Source organism: Lathyrus oleraceus, chromosome 1 (genome assembly GCF_024323335.1).
Source record: "Lathyrus oleraceus cultivar Zhongwan6 chromosome 1, CAAS_Psat_ZW6_1.0, whole genome shotgun sequence".
Taxonomy (NCBI): domain Eukaryota; kingdom Viridiplantae; phylum Streptophyta; class Magnoliopsida; order Fabales; family Fabaceae; genus Lathyrus; species Lathyrus oleraceus.
Genome location: NC_066579.1, coordinates 206,909,405 through 206,934,235, shown reverse-complemented (window position 1 = coordinate 206,934,235; position 24,831 = coordinate 206,909,405). Strand labels below are relative to the sequence as shown.

Genomic DNA, 24,831 nt, shown 5'->3' with positions numbered 1-24,831 from the left:
ACACCATGCCATTAAATAGGTCATAACATTGGACGCGTGTGATTGCATCTGGAAACAGGAATGGACGGTTCTGATGAAATCTGGAGACCAGATGGTGGCCAGCGCCACCGTCTTCTCCGGCCAAGCTCCGGCCACATCAAAAATTGCAGAAATGTAAATGGTAACCAAAAAGCATGATCCAGGCATCAATCGAGAGTTGGGGTGATGTACATCACCCCTGTACCACTCAAATCCATTCTAGATCTCTATATTGAGAGAAATCAGAAGTGGAAGATCTGTGGTGTTCATATGAACTTCATGATTTTCAAAAATTAAAAGCACAACAATGTTGCCTCTATGCAGAGGACTTCAGATCACCCAACAACAATGAAAATTAAGCACTATACAAGTAGATTCAAAGAAGACAACAATTGGTATGAACCTTTGATTTGCAAGGCTTTGAGTCGCAATCCTTGGATGCTATTTCTTACAGTTGACACTATAGATCAAGGAGATGAAGGTTTAGGAACTTTAAGATCTGAAAATTGATCAATGAAATCAAAACTCAGATCTGAAAAATTTGAAGAAAGATGGATTAGTTCCTTTAGTGATGGCTGGGATTTCAGTTGAGCAGCAATTTGGGCTCCATTAGGTTGAAGAAATGAAGAGCATAGGCATGGTATTTATAGGCAATGCAATGCTGAATGCATGATCACAATGCTTGCATGAATGGAAAGGGCCTCCATGCATGGGCCTGTACAGGCGCATGGAGGGCCCAATTCCAACTGGAATTGAAAGTTGATGCATGGTGCAAGCAAAATGGACGTGCAGATTTAGTAGTAGTAGCTCATGTAAGGCAATTTGAATGATTTTAAAAAAATTCACTATTAGGTTCAAGCCTTCGAAAATGCCATGCCAAAAATGGAAACACCACCTTTTGAGTAATGGTTGGAAAGCTTATTTTATAAGGATCAATTGTTATGTTGATCAAAACTCCATTTGGGCCTTGGAAATTGATGAAATCTGGACATGAAGTGTAGGGTGCAAAACATGCATATGAGAGATTTTCAAAATTGACCAAAGTTCAAGCCCTTCTGTCTCAATGATGCAAGCTCCAAATGACAAATTCTTCAACATGAAAGTTGTATATCTTTTCAAGGTACTAAATTTGGACCTAAACTATGCATCATTTGGATTTTTTATAAAGAAGTTATGGGCACTTGAAGTTGGACTTTTTCACATTTCAATGCATTTGGTCCAAAGTGACCTATAATGTTTTGCATTATCACATGTATTTATTTTGAGATTTTGAAATTTTTCTCAACATAAAATTTGAATTAGACATATTAAGCTTTCCAATTCATTTTATCCCACCTAAAAATCATGAAAAATGAATGAGTTATGTTCTAGGGAAGTTGACCCAAAATTAGGGTTTCAGTCAAAATGACCTATAATGTCTTGGAATGGATGATGACCTTCCAAGCTCCAAATAAATTTTTGATGAACATGAAAGTTGTTAATATGGTCTTTAAGAACATTTTTTCTCTTGGGGTAATCTCCATTTGAGAAACACATAAAAAGTTAGGTCTCAGTGTATTTCAAAATAGTCAGATGAATTGACTGATCAACTTCTGAAGTCCACACCTCATATTTTGATGAATTGATGATTGAGGACACTAAATTAAGTTCAAATATGCATGAAATGATGAATGAAAGAACTTCCCTTGATTGTATTTGACCATGGGTTGAGATTGCTTCATGAGCAAGGCATAGTTGATGAACAAATGAATTAGGGTTTCCTTGGGAAACAAGCCTCAAACCCTTTGATTTGATTTGATCAAAATGATGAATTGAGATACTTGGGAGGCATATTTGATGGATGAGAGCTTTGGGAACCATTGCCATGTTTGCTTTCATCTTCTTTTGGTCATATCAATGCACATAGGATCTCCTAGAAGCTTTAGACCTTGTGACTGCTCAAGCTACAAACAAGAGATGTTAGTGACATATTTTTGTGCTTTTTGGTTAGTAAATAAAATGAGAAAAGCAATAATATACAATTCAAGCATGCTTGGTGATCTCCAACCAACTCACAATAGATCCCACCCAAAGGTAAGGAGCCAAGATGCTTTGATCCTTGAGGCAAGATGCAAAAATGCAATTTTATGATGCCATGAGGGATCTTAGGGTCAAAATTGGGGTCTTACAGGTATCACTATTCACGAAAATTTGAAAGCTTGTACGAATTCCATGGAGAACTAATCCCTCAGATTCGATTTGCTGTAATTCAGGTTCCAAAACTTGAGATTATTATAATGTTAATTTTAGTTTAATTCCTTTCAATGATATTTTGTGTTCTTGTATGCTTAATTCGATTGCATGAAATATATTGATTCAATTTGGTTGATTGTATGATCCGAACATAGGCACATCACGTTTGCTTAATTCTTTTTTGTGTATGATCAATCATGTCTGCTTAATCCATGAAAACTTATCCCGTTTGCTTAATTCGGACAATAGGATCATACATCTCACAAACTTCACCGCACTTATCATTTAGTTTGTATCCAAATAGGAATAGTCAATCCGCTTAGGATATTAAAATTATATTAATCGATGATAGTAGGAACTGAATCAGTAGATTGAATTATTTCATAATCACTTATTCTAATTCAAATCGAAACCCCCATATTTTGTTTTCATACTTGGTTAATTTGTCAAGAGTCCTTGCGATACGATACTTGAGGTGTCGCTTTCTGTTTACTATATATTATTATTCGTTTTTGACCCGTGTGCGACAACGGATTAAATTGGCGCCGTTGCCGGGGATTCTTGTAGATTTTAACCATTATTATAGTTTAACTATTATTATAGTCATAGGTATTTTAGTATTTTTTTTGCCCTAACTTTCTTGCGTATTGGTCTTTTTGCGGTTTAGGATAAAAAAATCTGTTTTTAAACAAATTGCCTCAGATTATTCCGATTCTTTGTCGATTCATTAGGAAAAAACTAAGGATCGAAATCCTCTATTTAGGAACTAAATAGTGGAAGCCGCCCTAAAAAATCGAAATTCCGTATTTTTCTATTTTTTATGATTTATTTTCTGTTTTTGTAGTTTCAGAAAAATTCGAAAAAATTCTCAAAATTCTTAATTAAAGTTATTAGATTAATTTTCGTGTTTTTGTATATTTTATTTTATTTTAATCATTTTTTTTCGTATTTCAATTATTTTTACTTCATAGGGATATTGTCGGCATTTTGAATATTGTTGCTACATTGCTGAATTAGTTGTGTTTTCTCATTGTTTGTTAATTTTTTTCTTTTCTATTGAGTTTAATATGGGTGACCAAAGAACTCTGAGAGAACTTGCGGCTCCTGATATGAATTACAATGGTTTATGTATTGAATATGCTGATGCTACTATTCCTTTTGAGTTGAAATCTGGTTTAATGCACTTGTTGTCAAGGTTTAGTGGTCTTGCAGGTGGGGATCCGCATAAGCATCTTAAGGAATTTCAGGTTGTTTGCTCTACACCATTGAGACCTGAAGGAATCACCGAAGATCACATCAAGCTGAGAGCCTTCCCGTTTTCACTACAGGGTGCTGCCAAGGATTGGTTATATTATCTCGAGCCAAATTCAATTGCAAGCTGGAATGCCCTGAAAAAAGTGTTCTTAGAGAGATATTTTCCTGCCTCCAGAGCTGCATCAATCCGAAAAGATATATGTGGTATTAAACAGGGAAATGAGTCATTGGCTGAGTATTGGGAGAGATTCAAACACTTGGTATCCAGCTGCCCTCAATACCAGATCACCGAGCAACTACTCATCCAGTACTTTTATGAGGGTTTAATACCGATGGATAGGAACATTCTTGATGCTGCTAGTGGTGGAGCACTTGTTAATAAGACTCCAGCTGCTGTCAAAGCCCTTATCGAAAATATGTCCCTTAATTCCCAACAGTTCACTACTAGAGACAATTCTGTGCAAAGCAAAGGCGTGAATCAAATTCAGGTTTCTTCCAACAAAGCTTTAGAGACCAAAATTGACGAGCTCACTGCCTTAGTCAAACAGCTGGCAGTAGCAAAACCTCAAACAACAACAGTGTGTGGTATTTGTACTTCTCATGAGCACCCGACCGATACTTGTCCTATTCTGAGAGACGAGTCCATTACTGAGCTGCCTCAAGCTTATGCAGGCAACCTTTACAATCAAAATAGGTACCATAATACTCCTAACCTGTCCACCAACAAATATCATCCCAATTGGAGGAACCATCCCAACCTTCGATATGGAAACCCACAACAGAATCCACCTCAAGCGGCTTCCCCTGCACCTTCCGGACCATCCTTAGAAGATATTGTCAAACAAATGGTCGCCAACAATCTCCAATTCCAACAAAGGACCGATTCTAGCATTCAGACCTTGAACACGCAAATGGGATAACTTGCTACTCAAATAAATAACATGCAAGCCCAAGGGTCGAACCAGCTTCCAGCCCGAACAGTTGTCAATCCAAAGGATTCTAATGCTAATGTGAGTGCGATTTTGTTGAGATCTAGAAAGGTTACAGAAACAACCCCTAAAAAAAATAAAAAAAATTATTGAGGTAACATCTGAACCTGAACCTATTCCATTTGAACCTGTTTCATCTGAAAAAATTAAAGAAAATGAGTATGTGCCACCAGTCCCCTTCCCACATAGAATACTGAAAAATAAAAGAATTGAGGAGGGAGACAAGGAAAGAGAGATATTGGATGTTTTTAGAAAAGTTGCGGTAAATATTCCGCTTCTTGATGTAATTAAACAGGTTCCTAAGTATGCAAATTTTTTAAAGGATTTGTGTACAAATAAGAGGAGGATTAAAGGAAGTGAGAGAGTTAACTTGGGAAGAAACATTTCTGCTTTTATTCAGCCCAAGCCTTCATCTGAAAAATTTACAGGCGAGAAAAATGTTTCAGCCATCACTCAGCTCTTGCCACAAAAGCAGAAGGATCCGGGAACTTTTGTTATTCCATGTACCATTGGGGATAATAAATTCGACAATTGTATGCTTGATTTGGGAGCAGGAATTAATGTTATGCCTACTTCTGTTTATAATAACCTTGATCTTGGTCCTTTATAGCATACATGTTTAATCATTCAACTAGCGAACAGAAGTAATACTCGCCCTATTGGATTAGTGGAAGATGTGCTTGTTCAAGTTAATGACTTGATTTTTCCTGCTGTCGCATACGCGAAAAACAACCGGCGGGAAAAGACACAGAGCCGCCACCGTGCATTATTTATCCCAAAGGAGGGAAAGGAAACGCTCGAAGTAAACCTGGAAAGGAAATGGTCTTACGACCAGAGATTGATAGGTACGGGAGTCGGTTATGCAAAGGGAAGGTATTATCACCCCCTCACGTCCATCGTACTCGACGGGATCCACGCTTGGAAGAATATAATAAGGTTGCTAACAAACTGCTCAAAAACATGCACAAAGCTGGAATAAAACACAGATGGAAGGAGACGGAAGAAGGGGACTCGGCAGGATGTCGCATCCTGGGCCTACGCAGTTTGTCAGAAACAAACATCAGAGTTAACGTAGTTCGGGGACATGGGAAACGTGCTCGCTAGGACATCGCATCCTATGCATACGTATCTCCTCTAACCAAAGAAGAATCAGAGCACTCGTAGCTCAGCTAACGCACGCTGAAATAAAACACTGAAATAGGGATGCTGAGACGTCAAACGAAACATACAACTGGAAACAGAATGCCAATCGCTGGTCTTACATCCAACTCCAAACAGACAACAAACAAACGGGAAACCGAATGCCAATAGATGGGCTTACATCAGACTCCGAATAAACACACGCAAATAGGATACGGAATGCCAATCGCTGGTCTTACATCCATCTCCTAACACACACAACACCAGAGGGTTGAAAAAGAAAAAGGGCGAACAAAACACACACAACAAAACAAAAAGGGCGCCCGGAGAGATCAGCTCAATCTCCGGCCTACGTACCTCATCTGGTATGAGGATCAGGGCGACGTAGTTCCCCTTAACATGGAAAAACTATCCTAACCAGAGACTAGGGAGATAACAACTAAAAGGGAGACTACGACTCGAGCCTAGAAGTTGTCATGCAAACGATCCATATGTTGAGGTCTCTAATCAGTAACTCGCACAGGAAGCAAGCTAGCCTAAACAGCAAGTAAGCAAGCACAAGCACAGGTGAACAGGTATCACACGCTATATGAAAACAAGTGGCTCATACAAGGATGGGCTTTAGTCGAGGGGTCATATCAACCTCGACAAACAAGCCAACTGGAAGGGGTGTCTGAGGCTCTTAACCACTGACATTGACCGTCAGGGTGAGCAGATGAAAGGTGATGAGGATAAGACCTCATAGCTCTTAACCCGGGCCTGGGTGAGCTTCAAATCAATGAAAACATGGGGGTCAAGAACATGGGACCCTACTCCACTTGACTGACTCTATATACAAGGATCTTGGGTGTTTATTCAAAATGCATCAGCACGTAGTGCGAGCAAGATGAAAGACTCAACTGAATAGCAGGGGATGGATTGCACATCCCTTCTATCTGCCAATGCCTCTTCACTTAGGAGGTCTTTGAAGTACATGGCACAAACATAAACAACCACAAACATTGCCTCTTAAGGAGGGCTTCAGACGGGTGCCTGCCAAAGATAGCAGGTCTTCCAGACTACATGAAGTCAGAGAGGTTACCTAGGTGGTATGCCAACCACAGGCAAAGCAAAGCAACTCAAGCAATGAGTTAAAGCAACTAAAGTACCTGTAAGAAAATCAAACAAGTCAATATGGTATTCAGACAACCAAACAATCAACAACAGTCAGACAATCCCAATATGCACAACAAGTAAGCCATAGAAGGCAAACACTCAAGTGATTCACTACCAAAGGACCTACAAAATAACCAAAGGTTAGTAAACAAAGCAAATAGCAAAGCTCAAATGATGAGGCAACATCAACCATGTAGATGAATGCTTGATCCTGAAATACAAAACTCAAATTGTGAGTTCAAACCCCTAGGGAAAAGCCTAGGGTCAAAGGTGAAGCAAAAAATCAAAACAGCAACCAATATTCAACATAAAGCTCATTTAAACAAGTGAGAACATGTCCTAAAAAGGACCAAGTCCAAATCATAAGGCAAGACCATCAATCAATCAAGCTAGGGCAAAGGCACACAATGGTGGTCACACTTGAGCATCAAGAAGAGAAAATGCACATTATATCAGAAACACATCCAATAATCATGAAACCTTTTGTGCAAGCTCAACATATTAAACACAAACATCATGCAAAAAATAGGAATCAGAGGACATCAATTGGCATGGATATGAAAATGAACAAGATCAACATCAAATTGTGTGACACACATTGCCACACCCTAAGTTCATGTGCCTAAAACAGAAATGAAAAATGCTAAAAATGCACAACCAAGCCTCAAAAGTCATGTTATGTGTTAAGATTCAACATACCAAATTTCAAAGCAATTGGAGTAAGTATGAGTATTTCACAAGCCAAATAGCATAACATATCACATTTTGCATCATACTCACATAGTCAAGCTCAATCAAAAATCTAGAAGTGCTAAAATCAGGAAAATCACATTAAAAAAAACTAGACATCACAAGGATCATATAGTAAAAAATCGCATTCAATTTGGAGTTATTTTCAATTAGTTATGATTTTTTTGAAGTTGGATGAAAATAATGAAATAAAAAAGAAATCACATGTTAAATTGGAGGGAAATGAGAAATAGTGTGATTAATTTGAAAAAGTGCATGAGATGGGAATTGAACCACGTTGACAGAATAATAGAGGCGCTCAGAAAAATAAAATTGGAATACGCTGGAGCCAAGAATCGAACCGTGCATCAACCAAAACGCATCACTTCATTAATTGAAGTGGCGTCCCTGTCAGCGAGTCTAAGTACATGTGGAAGCGGTCAAAGAAATGAGGGCCATTCATCTTGCCAATGGGACGCTTGCATGGACGCCAGCAAGGAGCGAAAACCCTAGCAGAACCATGCGCTATGACACTATTCATGGACGGTGGAACACGGTGGTTTCCACCGTCTTCTTCCTTGCGTCCGGCGACCAACAGTGCATGTTCATGAATTTTTTTTGCAGAATTTTGCAATCTATATACCAATCGACTCGTCTTTGCATGTAGATCATGAATCCAACATTTATTAGTCCTAATTCTTAATAACCAGTGCGAATCGAAGGAAAGAAAATTCAACAACCAAACTTTAATCTCTCATAACTCACTCAATATCCATCCGTTTTTCACGAAATTTATATCAGTGTAATCAGCATAAAAAACTCTGCACAATCATGGCATTATAATGAAGAATCATGAGGATCGAATTTCTAACCTCTTGAAGAACAGTGAGTTGAAAACGCGTGCTATAACTCTCTCCAGCTCCAGATATTCTCCTCAACTGGTATATTGAAGCTTGATGTGAAAGATAGCAGCTGAAACCACCTCAATCGAGCTCAGTCTTCAAGATTCATCTCCATCTTCAAGCTTTGAGCATGCATGATTTTGGCACGAATTGGACAAAGTAGTGGTTGATTCTTGCTCTATACTGCACCATGGTCACGAATCTACCAAGCAAATTGGTGTTTATGTGAAGAATTTTTGAATTTTGATTGAGAGAAAAATTGGAGTGAAAGAGGATTCTAGATCTGAAAATGTGTATATGAGCAAGACAGTTACAATTAAGCTTTTATACCATATCCTAATTACTCTGAAATTGTTATTAGGCCAAGGTTAATGGAAATTAGCAAGATATAAGGTGTATGCACAAATGGTAAAAACACCCTTGCATGGTGAAAGAATACGTGAACAGTACCACATGAGGGCCCAAATTCACTTTAAATCATCCCATGCACATGTTGGAATTGGAATTTTGTTCATGTGATCAACCAATTTTGAATTTGGTATTTTTCTTCCAAAATGGACATGCATGAACAAATGATTGTTTGAGATAATTTCATGCAATGCCATGATGTATTTGGAAAATATGAGTCATAAGGAGCATAATGCAAAAAGAGGCACTCAAATTGGAGCTTTGGTTCAAAAGATATGGCTTGTTGAAGTTTCATGCACACTTTGCAATCAATGGATCATAACTCCTTAACCATTCATCAGATGCTCATGATCTTGGACTTTTTGGAAATGGGAGAGAAAGATCTTAAAATTTCATGTTGGACAAAAATTAAATTGATGCCTCCTTGATGTTGGAAAGTCAAGTTGAAGTTGGTCCAAAAACTTGCCATTTTTGGAAACTTGAAATTACAGGTCACTTTCCATTTTTGGAAACTTTTGATCTGGCTTCAAAATCTTCAATGTAGATGTTTGTCATGATGAATAAACCTCTTTTGGACATGAATGAGGTGTCTCAAACCAATTCTCCATCTCCTAGCCCTCAGTTGACTTTCAGTTGACTTTCATGGGCCCCAGATGACCTGGACATGTACTGATGACTTTTGAGCTTCTAGCACCTGGTACAATAGCTTCAAGATGAACCTTGATTCATATAAGCTCTATAGAACAACCATGTGGCTTTCAACTTAAGGAGAACCTTGCCTTTTGCACTGATGATTCTCTTGATGCCAATGTGGAATGCAATGATGCAATGCAAGATGCAATGTTAATGTGTAGCGGTGTATTCGTCACTTTATGATTTATTGATTAAACCAAAAGCAAAGCATACAAAGATAGAGTCGCCACCGCACTTTTATTTATCCAAAGGAATGGCTAAAAAGCGAACAAAAGCATAAGAAGTTTTACACATAGAAAACTAATGAAAAGATCAGAGATCTGGGTAAGGGGTTAATTACGCAATGGGAAGGTGTTAGGCACCCAAAACGTCCTAGGTACTCCTAGGGAGCCCTTTTCACAACTTGTTGTATGAAATGTTATTTGTTTATGAAATATTTATTGTGCAAACATGGATTGAAGGGATGAGAAAAGAATATACAAGTTATTATTTTTTGTGTTTGAACGGATGAACCCGTTGCCTACGTACCTTTCCATGGAAGGTAAGGATCAAAACGCCGTAGTTCGGCTAAAAGATTTCCAAAAGTAAGTGATTGGATTGATTTTAAACAAAAGCCCTAAGGTCTTTCATTATCCACGGGAGAAAACTCAACCTTATACAAACAACAAGTCCAGCATGTGAGAATAGCTTCGACATACTAGAGGGGTTAACCCTGTTTTCAGTATGGAAGTCTTACAGTTCGATCACTAAGGACAAAAGGCGAGATTAACATCAACCACTAAGATAATTGAAACCTATGGCTAATGTATGAAAACTTGATTAAGAAGTGGACTTGGGCCACAAAAGCAATTGAGTGAGTGAAATTAACCAGTTTGGAGTGTTCACAAAAACTGAAGTCAAAGTATGGTTAGAATTCAATTCAGAAGAAGTATTGTGAAAATGAAGTTTGAAAATCAGAGGCTTAGGGCCTAGGTTTCTAACTTGAAAAGAAACAGATGAAAATGTTTGCACAATAGTTTTCAGGTTTTGGGTTAACATGCAAATGGAGGTTTAAAGAAACAAAAGGTGGGAGGGTTAGGAAGTAAAACTTCTTAGGTGTTCACCTCTTGAGATCATATGTAGATGATTCAAGTGATTCCTTTGGAATAGGCAACAAGCAAATAACAGATGAACAAAGTAAATGGATACCGGATGCCAATCAATGGACTTATTCCAATCTCACAAAACAAAATGGATACCGGACGCCAATCAATGGACTTATACCAATCTCCTAAAGCAAAGAAACAAGGATACCAGATGCCAATCAATGGACTTATACTAGTCTCACAAAGCAAAGAAACAAGGATACCAGATGCCAATCAATGGACTTATACTAGTCTCCTACCATATCACAGGAAACAACTGCCAATCAATGGACTTATGCTTGCCTCCTCCATGGACACAACAAAATGTTACAAAGTGATGAACAATGTTTATGAAATGATATACAAGTAATGATGATAAATGCACAAAGGCACACATAAGCAAACATGCACAAGTGAATCAAGTAAGCAAACAAACAAGGCAATTAGCACACACTATACACAATCAATTAGGCTCAAGCAAGGTTAAGCTTTACAGCCAACTGGAATGGGGTGTTTTGAGCTCTTAACCCTAACATTGAGAGTTAGGGTGAAGCAGATGAAATGGAGATGAGGGGTGTGCCTCATAGCTCTTATCCCTGGTCAGGGAGAGCTTTGATCAATGGAAAGTGTGGGAGTTCAGAAAGTAGGAACTCTTCTCCACAAATGATTGACTCTATAAGATCTTGGGTTCTTATTCACAATGCATCAACACATGGTGTGAGCAAGGTGAATGACACACTGAGTAGCAGGAGATGGATTACACATCTCTTTTATCTGCCAATTGCCTCTTAAGAGGTCTTTACCTGCTTGGCACAAAATTAAACAAGCACAAACATATTGCCTCTTAAGGAGGGCTTCAGACAGGTGCCTGCCAAAGTAACATGACAGGTCTTCCAAACTACATGAAGACTAGGGATTATACCTAAGTGGTTACGCAACCAAGCAAAGCAAAGTTCAAATGAACTTAAAGCAACTTAGGTACCTGTGGAAACACTAAACAAATCAGTACAATACTCAGACAAACAGACAACAGTCAGTAAGCAACATACAATCCCAATGTACAAAATGTTTAAGCCATAAGGCAAACTCAAATGAGTTAGCATCAACCTACAAGACACACAAATGTTAGTAATCAATTGCAAACATCAACATTCACATGATGAAGCATCATCAACTATGGAACTTGGATGCTTAAACCTGAAATCAAAGCTCACATGTAAGCAACAAACCACTAGGTCAAAGCCTAGGGTCAAAGATGAAGAGAAAATTCAAAACAGGAGCTGAAATTTAACATAATGCAACCTCAACCACATATTGACAAATCCTAAAAAGGCTCACATCAAAATCATCCATCAAAAGCATTTCATGATCATAAGAAGTCCAAGGCAATTTCAAAGCTCATATGTGATCATCATGAATGAAAAATTCAAATCAAAATAGAAATGATTCAAATAAAACTGGAAAAATTCATGAACATTCAAGACATCTAACATGATCAACATACAAAAAATCAGAAGAATCAAAGATCATTTGGCATGGAAATTGAATTGCACAAGTTGGACAATCAAAGGTGTGACACAAATTGTCACACCATGCAAACACAAGCATAAAACAGAAATGGTAATTGAGAAAAATGTCAAACCAAAACCAAAATGTCCAGTAATGTGTCTAAAATCAACATGCAAAATTTCAAGTTCATTGGATTAAAAACAAGCATTTCACAACAAGATAAGCAAGGCAAGGTCACAAGTGGATACATGATCACATAACCTAGCACCAAATAAAATCCAGCCGTGCACAATTTTGGAAATCATCATGATAAAAAACTAGACATTCTAAGGATCACTATGCAAAAAACCAGGTATTTTTTGGATCAATTTTCAAATTGATATGGATTTTACAAGTTGGAAAAAAAAATTAAAAACAAGTGAAGCACATAGCATGGTTCATGGAGGGAAAATGAGTAAAAGGAATGATCATTTGAAAAATTGCACCAGCCAAGGATCGAACTAGGTGGATTTTTGAATGAGCGCGCGCCTGGTGCATGAAACGTACCGTTTCATTAATGACTGGGACATCCAGTCACCAGTCAGCGCTGAAGTGGCGAAGGTCAAGGCAACGTGAACCAACAGAAATGCAAACAAGGCAATGACATGGACCAATAGGGATGAAACCCTAGCACAACATGGTAAAACGCAGGGAATCCGTTGCTAAATCATGAAACCGTGGCTAAATCATGAACTTCATCTTCTTCATGAGGAAGAAGATGAAGATTGAAGAACCTTCAAACGCGTTTTCCAGATTTTCCAGCAATTGTCCAGAAATTAACAAATAGCATACCAAATTAATCCTCATGCAACATAGAACATGGATCAAGCAAAAGCTAAGCATGAATCAACATAATCAAGGAGAATCGAACAATAGAAATTTCATGCACAAAACTTGAATTAACCCTAACTCAGTCAATAAGGCATCAAATCACACGATTCTTTCACCAGAATTACCAGGAGAACAAGATCTACAATAATATATACATGGATTTCAAAATTAAAAGGTTCGAATTATGACCTCTTGAAGAGCAGAACCTTTGAATTCACACGATCCACAGCTTGTACTGGTCCAAATCTACTCCACAATACTTGAAATGAAGTTTGATGAAGCAATTGAAGCTTGAATGGTGCTAGATCTAGCTCAAAACAGAAACTCCATTTTCAACTTCATGAATTTGAACTGCACTATTCTTGCACGAATTCAACAAAACAACACTTGATCTACACTAAATCCAAGCTAGGGAACAAGAATATGAAGTCAAAATGCAATGCTATTTGGAAGAAAATTGAATTATGAATGAGAGAAAAATTTGAAGTGAGAGAGAATTTGGATCTTGAAATGTGAAAAATGATTAACCTCCTTCAATTCTGTTAGGGTTTAGGTATTTATATGAAGCCCTAATCACTTTGCTAATCCATAATTAACTTGGTTAATGATAATAAGGTGTTTTGCCAAAAATCCAAATTTGCATGGTGCATGTACCATTTACACGTGAACAGTACCAATTGCCTCATCATTTTCACTTAAAATCATTTTTTAAACTCAATGGCAATGGTAGAAAGTCCATACAATGCACCATTTTTGAATTTTGCAATTTCCCTCCAAAAAAGGCATGGATTAACAAGTGATTATGTGATGACAATTCAGGTAATGTGATGCATAATTTGGAAATTAGAGGTCAAGAGGAGAATATTGCAAAAAGAACCACTCATTTTGGAGCTTTGAATCAAAAGTTATGGCCATTTGAAATTTTAAGCACATGTTTCCATGATTGGATCATAACTCCTCAACCACACATCATATGCTCATGATCTTGGACATTTTGGAAATGGGAGAGAAAGATCTACAACTTTCATGTTCAACAAAATTTCATTTGAAGCTTTTTTGATGATGTAATATTGAGTTGAAGTTGGTCCAAAACCTTTCCATTTTTGGAAAATTCAAATTATGGGTCACTTTCTATTTTGGGAAATTTTTTACTGGACCTCAAATTCTTCAATATGAGTGTTTGAAATGTCAAATGAGACTTGTTTGAACATGAATGAAGTATTTCTAACCACTTCCCACCTCCAAATCCACAATTGACTTTCTAGGTCTTCAGATGACCTGAAAATGTTCTGATGAAATTCAAGCCTCTACCACTTGGGATTTTGTTTCAAAATGACATCACAACTCATATGAACTCTTGTGACTGATTGTGGGGTCCAAATCTTAAGAATGACCACCATCTACTACTCAATGAATGCCTTTGATGTACTTGACCTGTTATTGCTTCATCTGCAAGACAAAGGTTAGATGACATATTTTTGTACTTTTGGTTAGTGATTAAAAGAAAAGCAAATGACATATGAATGCAAGGAATGCTTGGTGATCAAGAACCACTCAAAAAGATAACCCACCCACAGGGAAGGAAGCAAGGTGCACAATGATCCTTGAGGCTATGCAATGATATGATATAAGGCCATGAGGGATCTTAGGGACAAAATTGGGGTCTTACAGATGCCCCTATTTAAGGTCATTCTAGCCGGAGAAGTGAAGGTTAAAGTCTTCATCTCGACGCGGTAAAATGGGCTTAAATAACAATAATGAGACAAATCTTGGTCCCTAAGAGACCTCATGATGCAGATGTATGAATGCAAAACAAACTATCTCTGTGGGGAATATGAGTCCACAAAGAAGAAAAGACGATCCATCAGAGTAATACACTCACCAGGAACAGAGACTCTAACAGGACTCTCATGGGGATAAAAAAAATGCGTGAGCAGGACACAACTCTGAATTAGGGGAAACTGACACTACGTGAGCAGGACACGACTGGACTGGAAACCTTACCGGGGAGTAAAGGACTCAAACTGGGGAGGAAAGAATTCCAAAGGAAGACACATCCATTGGAAAGACTCAAGCTGACTCAAACTATCCACAAAGGACACTTCGGATGAAGATCCGGCCTCAGAATGGGGAAAAGAGCTGACAAGATAACTCTGCCTGTACAGCAAACGAATATAACCACAACTCCGCTGGGGAAAACTAACAAAGACTTTCCAGGGGAAGCCAAAGGGTGAGATGTTACCGGTTAGTGAGTAACATGCTCGGGAAGAATGAATATCTAAGACCTGTGTACGAGTGAGAGATATCAATCGACCAAAACATCTGAGGAGAACCTGAAGAAGGTATACTTCAACTCAGGGAAATCTGACTCCACAGGGGACCAGGGTCGCAATAGGGAGCAGACAAGAAGGAACACCAAGGATACCGGGTTGTAGGCATATAACAGGTGACCGACCAAGGCGTGAATTGGTGTGTGTTCCAAAACACTCATCATCCTGAAGAAAGCTAGAAAAGCAGACTTGTTTATAGGATGGATATTCGATTCTATAAAGAATGCGAATCTTACTCAGTTGGGGAAACAAACAAAGGATTCAACCAAAGAGTGCATGAGATATATTATTTATAGCCGTCAAAACGTAGATAATATACTCGCAAGGAAGATTTATCCATAACCGGGTTGTAGGTTGTTAAAGGATAAAATCAACCGAAATCGTGAATTGGTTTGTGTTCCAAAACACTCATCATCCTGAAGAAAGCTAGACAAGCAGACTTGTTTATAGGATGGACATTCGATTCTGTAAAGAATGCGAATCTTACTCTGCTGGAGAAAACAATCAAAAGATTGACCCAAGAGTGCATGAGATATATTATCTATAGCCGTCAAAACGTAGATAATAACCTCGCAAGGAAGATTTATCCATAACCGGGTTGTAGGTTGTTAAAGGATAAAATCAACCGAAATCGTGAATTGGTTTGTGTTCCAAAACACTCATCATCCTGAAGAAAGCTAGAAAAGCAGACTTGTTTATAGGATGGACATTCGATTCCACAAGGAATACGAATCTTACTCGACTGGGGAAACACGAAAGGCTTCGACCGAAGAGTGCATGAGATATATTATCTATAGCCGTCAAAACGTAGATAATAACCTCGCATGGAAGATTATCCATAACCGGGTTGTAGGTTGTTAAAGGATAAATCATCCGAAAAGAAAGGTATCGGGGTACCAAACTAGGTATATAACGATGACCGATCAAAGGGAGCAACAGACATTACCAACAAAAGGTAAATGAAAGAAGACTCGCCGGGAATACATTGATGAAAATCAATGATCCAAGGAACACAATCACTGGCGAACTGTGAAAGGACCCGCTGGGGATAAAATTGCTAGCAGAGCAATTACCCAGAAGAGAGAGGGAAAATCAACATCGAATACTGGATGAAGATAACCACAAAGAGGGGATTACATCTACTAAATACTGGGTAGAAAACCACAGAAGAGTAACTGTCATCAGTTGAGATGAACAACAAAGTTAACTCTGCTAGGGGAGAAAATAGGGTTTATAACTACCGGTTAGTAGGTAATAAACCACACAGATAGGACTTACGACTGCCGGTTTGTAGGCAGAAAGCCAAGAGTTCCACTGAGGATAAGATGAATGAGCGTCGGTTAGTAAGCCACTATTCCTTTATACCACAGGGAAGCACGAGAAATAGTTGAAAAAAAGGGGGGCCAATTTAGGATCAAACCAAAAAGGCGAACTGAATCAAGACTCATCCTAATGAGGATAGAACTCAAAAGGGAAAACCCGTCCCATTATGTGTGTTGGGAGGGAACGGAAACAACCGTCATCCATGAGGATGTATCTCAGTGGGGAAATGGCAGGAAAGGATAGACACTTTCTGCTTAAGGGCTGACTCTATATTGAGAGATTAGACACCCGACATCTGCTTGGGGAGATCTACTGGAGAGATCTGTATCACTATTAGCAGGAGACAACAAACAAAAGATATATGGCAAAAATGCAACATGAGTATCTGTATGTTTATGATTATGCATGAATATGCGTGATTTATGTTTGACGAATGCTGACAAAACAGACATTTCTAACACAAACAGGCCCAGGGAACAAACGCCCGGTACTACACTTCCAGAGGAAAATCCAAGAAATCCAATGGAAAGCCAATCTGCTGGAGATCCGAATGCTAAAAAGTAAAGATCTGCGGGGAAGCAAGAGATCAGAGATATCAAGGGAATCACCAAATCTCTGAGCGATGGATCATCAATCAACCCAACTAGGGAACAGAAGTTCAAAGCAGGCAGAAACTGCCGCGAAAGCCACTCTGTTGGGGATGTAGAGAAATCATGAGACTTCTGCAAGAGATTATCATTCTCATCTGAGAAAAAGGTGTTCGCTGCACAGGCAAGAACTGCTGAAGAGAACAGAACACACAAGTAGAATCTAGCCGCACAAGCAACTCTACTGGGGATACTGTTAGCGACTCCATTGGGGAACAACCCACTGAGGGAGAAAAGATCACACAAGTAGATTCTGCCATACAAGCCACTCTACTGGGGATCAAAACACCAGGAAATCACCCACTCTCTGCAGGGGAGAAGTCAACACAGATACAATCCACCATGCAACCAATCTACTGGAGATTTACCTGAGAAATAGAAGGAGAACCGGGGATCGACCACCAAGTACTGAACCTTCACAAAATACCACAACTACTGAGGAGGAAAGAACTCACTGCTCTGCTGAAGGGAGGGGAGGTGAAAACCTCAACAAGCACTCTGATAGGGAGATATCATAGATGAAATATCATATTAACAACCCCGCTGGCGACTTCACCGGGGAAAAAGACAAAACAACGGGGTGTCAACCCACCAACTACTGAATCTTCCAAAAGGAAATCAACCGTGCTGGGGGAAAATGCTGCAAGAGAGGAAAACTGAAGTTTCCAACAAGCACTCTGCTCTGGGAACACAAACCAACTCAACAGAAGCTCTGCTTGGGGAACAAACCCCAACAACGATCTGGAGAAAGAGGACACAAACATGCCAGGAATATGAACAAATGTCTTACCCTGTTGGAAATCATGCCACCCTTGGGAGAGCACTGAGAAATTCTTAGGTATCCTTTCATCATTGTGAATGTTCACTTTGTTTAAAAACAATTTTTATGAAAAATTTATTTGTTTAGACAATGACATTTTATCAATTAAAACATGCAAAACATTTGTTGAATTGAAACAAATAAGAGTGCAAATAATTGGATAAAAGCTCAAATTGATTTGATGGAATGGTAGTCTGCGAATGGCAAGACTCCATAGATCTGTACAAGTTTGAAATCAGTGATATATATTGGAAGAGGGCTACATTGAACATAATGATCCTTTCTCTACCAATTTGAATTTCGATGTATTCGAAGCTTCAGTCGACGACGAATCGAGAATTTCTGACGAAAAGACAGTTGTGGAACAGAAAGTCTTGTCAGGATGCAGTTACTTGCCAAATCCCTAATTTTTGCCTAGATTGCCCCAGGGTGAGGTATTCAATCTAGCGGGATGCAAATTCATTTTTTCTTTTATGTCTCTAATTTTTGCCTGGATCGCCCTTTCGGGTTTTCCACCGAGACGCTCATTTTTGCCTAAGCCGCCCTTTCGGGTTTTCAACTTAGCGAGCTATTCTGTTTTTTCCATATACTTTTTTTTAGGCAAAGTATTTCTTGACTGCATCTGAATTCACAGGACGAGTGAGATCCTCCCCATCCATAGTTGTGAGCATCAAAGCTCCGCCTGAAAAGGCTCTCTTGACAACATATGGACCCTCGTAGTTTGGAGTCCACTTGCCCCTGGAATCGGGCGCGAAAGACAAGACTTTCTTGAGCACGAGGTCACCTTCTCGGAACACACGAGGCTTGACCTTCTTATCGAATGCTTTCTTCATTCTCTGCTGATATAACTGACCATGGCACATGGCAGTCAATCGCTTCTCTTCAATCAGATTCAACTGGTCGTAACGACTCTGAATCCATTCAACATCAGTCAACTTGGCTTCCATCAAGACTCTCATTGATGGGATCTCCACCTTTACTGGGAGAACAACTTCCATGCCGTAAACAAGAGAGAAAGGGGTTGCCCCTGTTGAAGTGCGGACAGATGTACGATATCCATGCAAAGAAAATGGCAGCATCTCATGCCAATCTTTGTACGTAACAACCATCTTCTGGATAATCTTCTTGATGTTCTTGTTAGCAGCTTCAACACCCCCATTCATCTTGGGTCTGTAGGAAGAGGAGTTATGGTGTGCAATCTTGAACTCAGCGCACAACTCTTCCATCATCTTATTATTCAGATTAGATCCATTATCAGTAATGATCTTATCTGGCACACCATAACGGCAAATCAGCTGATTTTTGATAAACTTCGCAACCACCTGCCTGGTCACATTCGTATACGAAGCGGCTTCAACCCATTTGGTGAAGTAATCAATTGCTATGAGAATAAACCTGTGTCCGTTGGACGCTTTCGGTTCAATCATGCCAATCATGTCGATTCCCCACATAGAGAAAGGCCATGGTGATGAAATCACATTCAGAAGTGTCGGAGGAATATGAATCTTGTCCGCATAAATCTGACACTTGTGGCATTTCTTCACATATTTGCAGCAGTCAGACTCCATTGTCAGCCAATAGTATCCTGCTCTCAACATCTTTCTGGCCATGGCATGTCCATTGGAATGAGTACCAAATGAACCCTCATGGACCTCAGTCATCAACAGGTCTGCTTCGTGTCTATCCACGCATCTGAGCAGGACCATGTCAAAATTTCTCTTGTAAAGCACTTCGCCATTGAGGTAGAAACTGCCTGACAACCTTCTCAAAGTTTTCCTATCTTTCACAAATGCCCCAGGCGGGTAAATCTGGCTCTGAAGGAAATTCTTGATATCAAAATACCAAGGCTTGTCATCATTGACTTCTTCAACTGCAAATATATGAGCTGGTCTATCCAAGCGCATCACGGTGATATTGGGAACTTCATTCCAATACTTCACTACAATCATCGAAGCAAGCGTAGCAAGAGCATCTGCCATCCGATTATCTTCTCGAGGAATATGATGAAAATCAACTTCAGTAAAGAACGTTGAAATCCTCCTCGCATAATCTCTATACGGGATGAGACCCGGCTGATTCGTCTCCCATTCACCCTTGATCTGATTGACAACCAGGGCCGAATCACCATACACATCAAGATGCTTGATTCTCAGATCAATGCATTCCTCCAATCCCATAATACAGGCCTCATACTCAGCCATGTTATTCATGCATTTGAAAGTTAGCCTTGCTGTAAAAGGAATATGTGTGCCATGAGGAGTAATGATTACTGCCCCAATTCCATTTCCATACTGATTTACAGCGCCATCAAACACCATCGTCCATCTGGAACCAGGTTCCGGACCTTCATCAAGTGTAGGCTCATCACAATCTTTCATTTTCAAATACAGAATCTCCTCGTCTGGGAAGTCGTACTGAACAGACTGATGATCTTCAATCGGCTGATGTGCCAAATGGTCAGCCAAGATACTACCTTTGATAGCTTTCTGAGCTCGATACTCGATATCATACTCAGACAACAACATCTGCCAACGGGAAATCCTCCCAATTAAAGCCGACTTCTCGAAAATATACTTGATTGGATCCATTCGGGATATCAACCAAGTTGTATGATTTACCATGTACTGGCGTAGACGCTTAGCAGCCCAAGCCAAATCACAGCACGTCTTCTCAAGCATAGAGTATCGAGACTCACAATCAGTAAACTTCTTACTGAGGTAGTAGATAGCAGATTCTTTCTTCCCTGATTCGTCTTGTTGACCGAGTACACAACCCATCGAGTCTTCAAGAACAGTCAGATACATGATCAGAGGTCTTCCTTCCACAGGCGGAGACAAGATCGGAGGTTCAGACAGATACTCTTTGATACTGTCGAAAGCTTTCTGGCAATCCTCGGTCCAATCAAGAGACTGATCTTTCCGGAGGAGCTTGAATATCGGTGCACATGTGGCAGTCATGTGGGATATAAATCTGGAAATATAGTTCAAGCGGCCAAGAAAACCTCGGACTTGCTTCTCAGTTTTGGGCGCAGGTTGTATTGCTTTGACCTTTGCAGGATCAACCTCAATACCTCTTTCGCTGACAACAAAACCCAATAACTTGCCAGAACGGACTCCAAATGTACATTTGTTCGGATTCAGACGAAGCTTGTACTTCCTCAAACGCTGAAAAAGCTTCAACAAATGTTCAACATGTTCAAATTTCGCTCTAGACTTAGCAATCATGTCATCGACATAGACCTCTATCTCCTTGTGCATCATATCATGAAACAAGGTAGTCATAGCACGTTGATACGTGGCTCCGGCATTCTTCAGACCGAAGGGCATCACTCGATAACAGAATTTTCCCCAAGGTGTGATGAATGTTGTCTTCTCCATATCCTCGGGTGCCATCTTGATTTGATTATAACCGGAAAATCCGTCCATAAACGAAAAGACTTTGAATTTAGTTGTATTGTCTACCAACATGTCAATGTGTGGTAGAGGGAAATCATCTTTCGGACTAGCTTTATTCAAATCTCTGTAATCAACACACATTCGGACTTTTCCGTCCTTCTTAGGCACAGACACAATGTTGGCCACCCATAGAGGATATGTAGAAGTCACCAGAAACCCCGCATCAATTTGCTTCTGAACTTCCTCTTTGATCTTTACTGCCATATCTGAATGAGTTCTTCTGAGCTTCTGCTTCACTGGCACGCACTCAGGCTTCAAAGGCAGGAAATGTTGCACAATATCTGTATCTAGACCTGGAATGTCTTCATACGACCAAGCGAAGATATCGGAATATTCTTGTAGCAAACTGATCAACCCCTTCTTGGCAGACTCTTCAAGGAGTGCCCCAATCTTCACCATACGAACATAATCTTCAGATCCCAAGTTGATTGTTTCCAGATTCTCGAGATGCGGCTGAATGACCTTCTTCTCGTGCTCAAGGAGACGGGAAATCTCATCAGGAATCCCTTCAACATCATCTTCCTCTGCCTCGAATACAGGGAATTCAAAGTTGGGAGATGGCGTTGGATCATATGTTCAATGGGTTTTAGAATCAACCTGCATAATGATTTTGGATAATAAAAAGCTTTAGAATTTAAACAAGCAAATCATTATGCAGATGAAAAGATTGCTTTTATTCTTGTTTTTAGGTTTTTTGTGTTCACCGATTTCATGCAAAAGCAAAAAGTGAAAACAAATGGAAAAACAAATGTTTAACAATGCATTATTGAATGAAATATCATTGTATATATGATGCCAACAATGTCATCACTTCTCCTTTTAGCATGGGAGAAGTGTTTTTGAACAAAGTGGACAAATTACGCTGACTTATGAATGACCGTAGGAACATCCACAGCGACCCAATTGTGGCAGACACCACCAGGGATGACAAAGTTGCCCGAATCCTCTGTATCCTCTTCCAGAATAGCAACAATTTCTTCAGTCTGATCGGCATGGATAAAACCTCCATTCTTGAACAGCCCTTGCTTGTGAATGCCCCAGAAGAATAGCCAATGCCAACCCGGGACCTGTTGTCTTCAAGCTCAATCATCTTCCCTAAACCAGTAACTGCACCACATTCAATGGCCAGTTTCGCATCTCGATAGGAAGCAAATGAAGGAGACTTCTTCTCAATCGGCTCAGCAATAGACAAAGCTTGGAAAGGCATTCCAACTTCATCCTCAGCATCAATATATGAGAAAGAAGACAAGTGGCTAACCAGGAGAGCCTTTTCTCCCCCTACCACGACCAGTTTCTTATTCTTGACGAATTTCAGCTTCTGGTGTAGGGTGGATGTCACGGCGCCAGCCTCGTGAACCCATGGTCTACCAAGGAGACAACTATAAGATGGGTGGATATCCATAACCTGAAAGGTGATCTGGAAATCACTTGGTCCAATCTTGATTGGGAGATCAACTTCCCCAATCACGGTCTTGCGCGATCCATCGAAAGCTTTCACAACAACACCACTCTGCCTCATGGGAGGCCCCTGATATGACAATATCGAGAGAGTGGTCTTCGGCAATACATTTAAAGATGACCCAGTGTCCACCAGCACGTTGGACATGGCGTCGTTCTTGTAGTTCATAGAAATATGTAAAGCCATGTTGTGGTCTCTTCCCTCCTCAGGGAGATCAGCGTCACAGAAACTCAAAGTGTTGCAAGCAGTGATGTTTGCAACAATACTATCAAACTGTTCAATCGTGACATCATGATCAACATAAGCCAGGTCCAACACTTTCTGCAGAGCCTCCCTATGAGGTTCTGAATTCAGAAGCAAAGATAGCACGAAGATTTTGGACGGCGTTTGTAGAAGCTGATCTACAACATTGTACTCACTCTTCTTGATGAGCCTCAGCATCTCATCACAGTCTTCATTCACAGTGCCACTAGGGCCAACAGAAGAAGCAGGAGTCTTTTGTACAGAGGAGGGTTTGGCAACAGGTGCCGGATTCGGAACATTCACTGCAGTCCCAACCGGACGCTCAGCGGAATTAGAAACAACATGAGTCTTCGGGGGTGCAGAAAACACACGACCACTATGGGTCAACCCGCTCACATCAGCAATATTTACCACAGAGGTTGAAGGCAACGACACTTCTTTCCCTTCTTCAACAGCAACAACACTGTAACGAAAGGGAATCGCTTTCTCAGAAGAATAAGGCACAGGGCCTGCGGGCTTGATCACCAAAGAAGGAGAGACCTTCTGCGTGCTACCATCATAACGAATGACAACAGGCTCAGGTAGCTTGAACACAGGAGAGATCACATTCACCTCAGGTTCATCTTCATCAACGTTTCTGTTCTGCAGAATCTCAATAGTCCCATCATCTAGCAACTCTTGAAGATCCTTTCGCACTTGGCGACAACCCAATCTATTGACGGAGCAGATACGGCATTTGTCATGGTCGTGCTCTAAATGACTGTAATCACACAGCAACCGATGCAACTCGACCAATGACTGTCGAATATGGCTTACATATTTGACTTTGTATTTGCCAGGGCAACCCTGGACCATGTTAACTGACTTCCCATGCTCGGGCAATGGGTTCTTCTTAACATTAGGACCTGAGTCCTCAAAGCTCAGAATACCGCATCTCATAAGGTCTTGAACCTTAGTCTTCAACTGAAAGCAGTTCTCTACATCGTGGCCCAGAGCGCCAGAATGATAGACACAGTGCAAATCAGGCTTATACCACCACTGAGGGTTAGCAGGTATAGCCGGAGGATCCCTTGGAGTAATCAATTTCCGCTCTATTAAAGAGGGATACAACTCTGCATACGATACCGAAATCGGATCGAAAATGATCTTCTTCCTCTCATAATTCTGTCCAGCTGGATTACTACTGCGAGGCTGTTAAGCCTGCTGCTGAGGGCGATGCTGTTGTTGATGATAAGGTTGAGGAGATTGTTGTTGATTGTGTTGCTGATGATGATATTGCTGATGTTGCTGATGCTGATAATTATCCCTGAAGATAGGTGCTATACTAGCCACCTGGTGCTGATGACGCACTGGCCTCCTCTTATCAGAGGGTCTTCTGGGTTTAACATGGGATTGCACAGCATGTGCCTCCCCATCTTTCTTCTTAAACGCCCCATATCGTTTAGAAGAGCCTTCATCTTTAGACAAACGTCCTTCCCGGACTCCTTCCTCCAATCGCATCCCCATGTTCACCATTTCGGTGAAATCAGAG

At 40.0% G+C, this 24,831-nt stretch overlaps 1 protein-coding gene across 1 annotated transcript; it reads left to right on the top strand.

The window, feature by feature from the left end:
* Positions 1 to 3,359: 3,359 nt before the first annotated feature.
* On the top strand, positions 3,360 to 24,610 carry LOC127100099 (uncharacterized). The gene is made up of 2 exons (XM_051037421.1): positions 3,360 to 4,352; positions 24,473 to 24,610. The coding sequence occupies exons 1-2, from the start codon at positions 3,360 to 3,362 to the stop codon at positions 24,608 to 24,610; spliced, it is 1,131 nt and encodes a 376-aa protein (XP_050893378.1).
* The last annotated feature ends 221 nt before the right edge of the window (positions 24,611 to 24,831 follow it).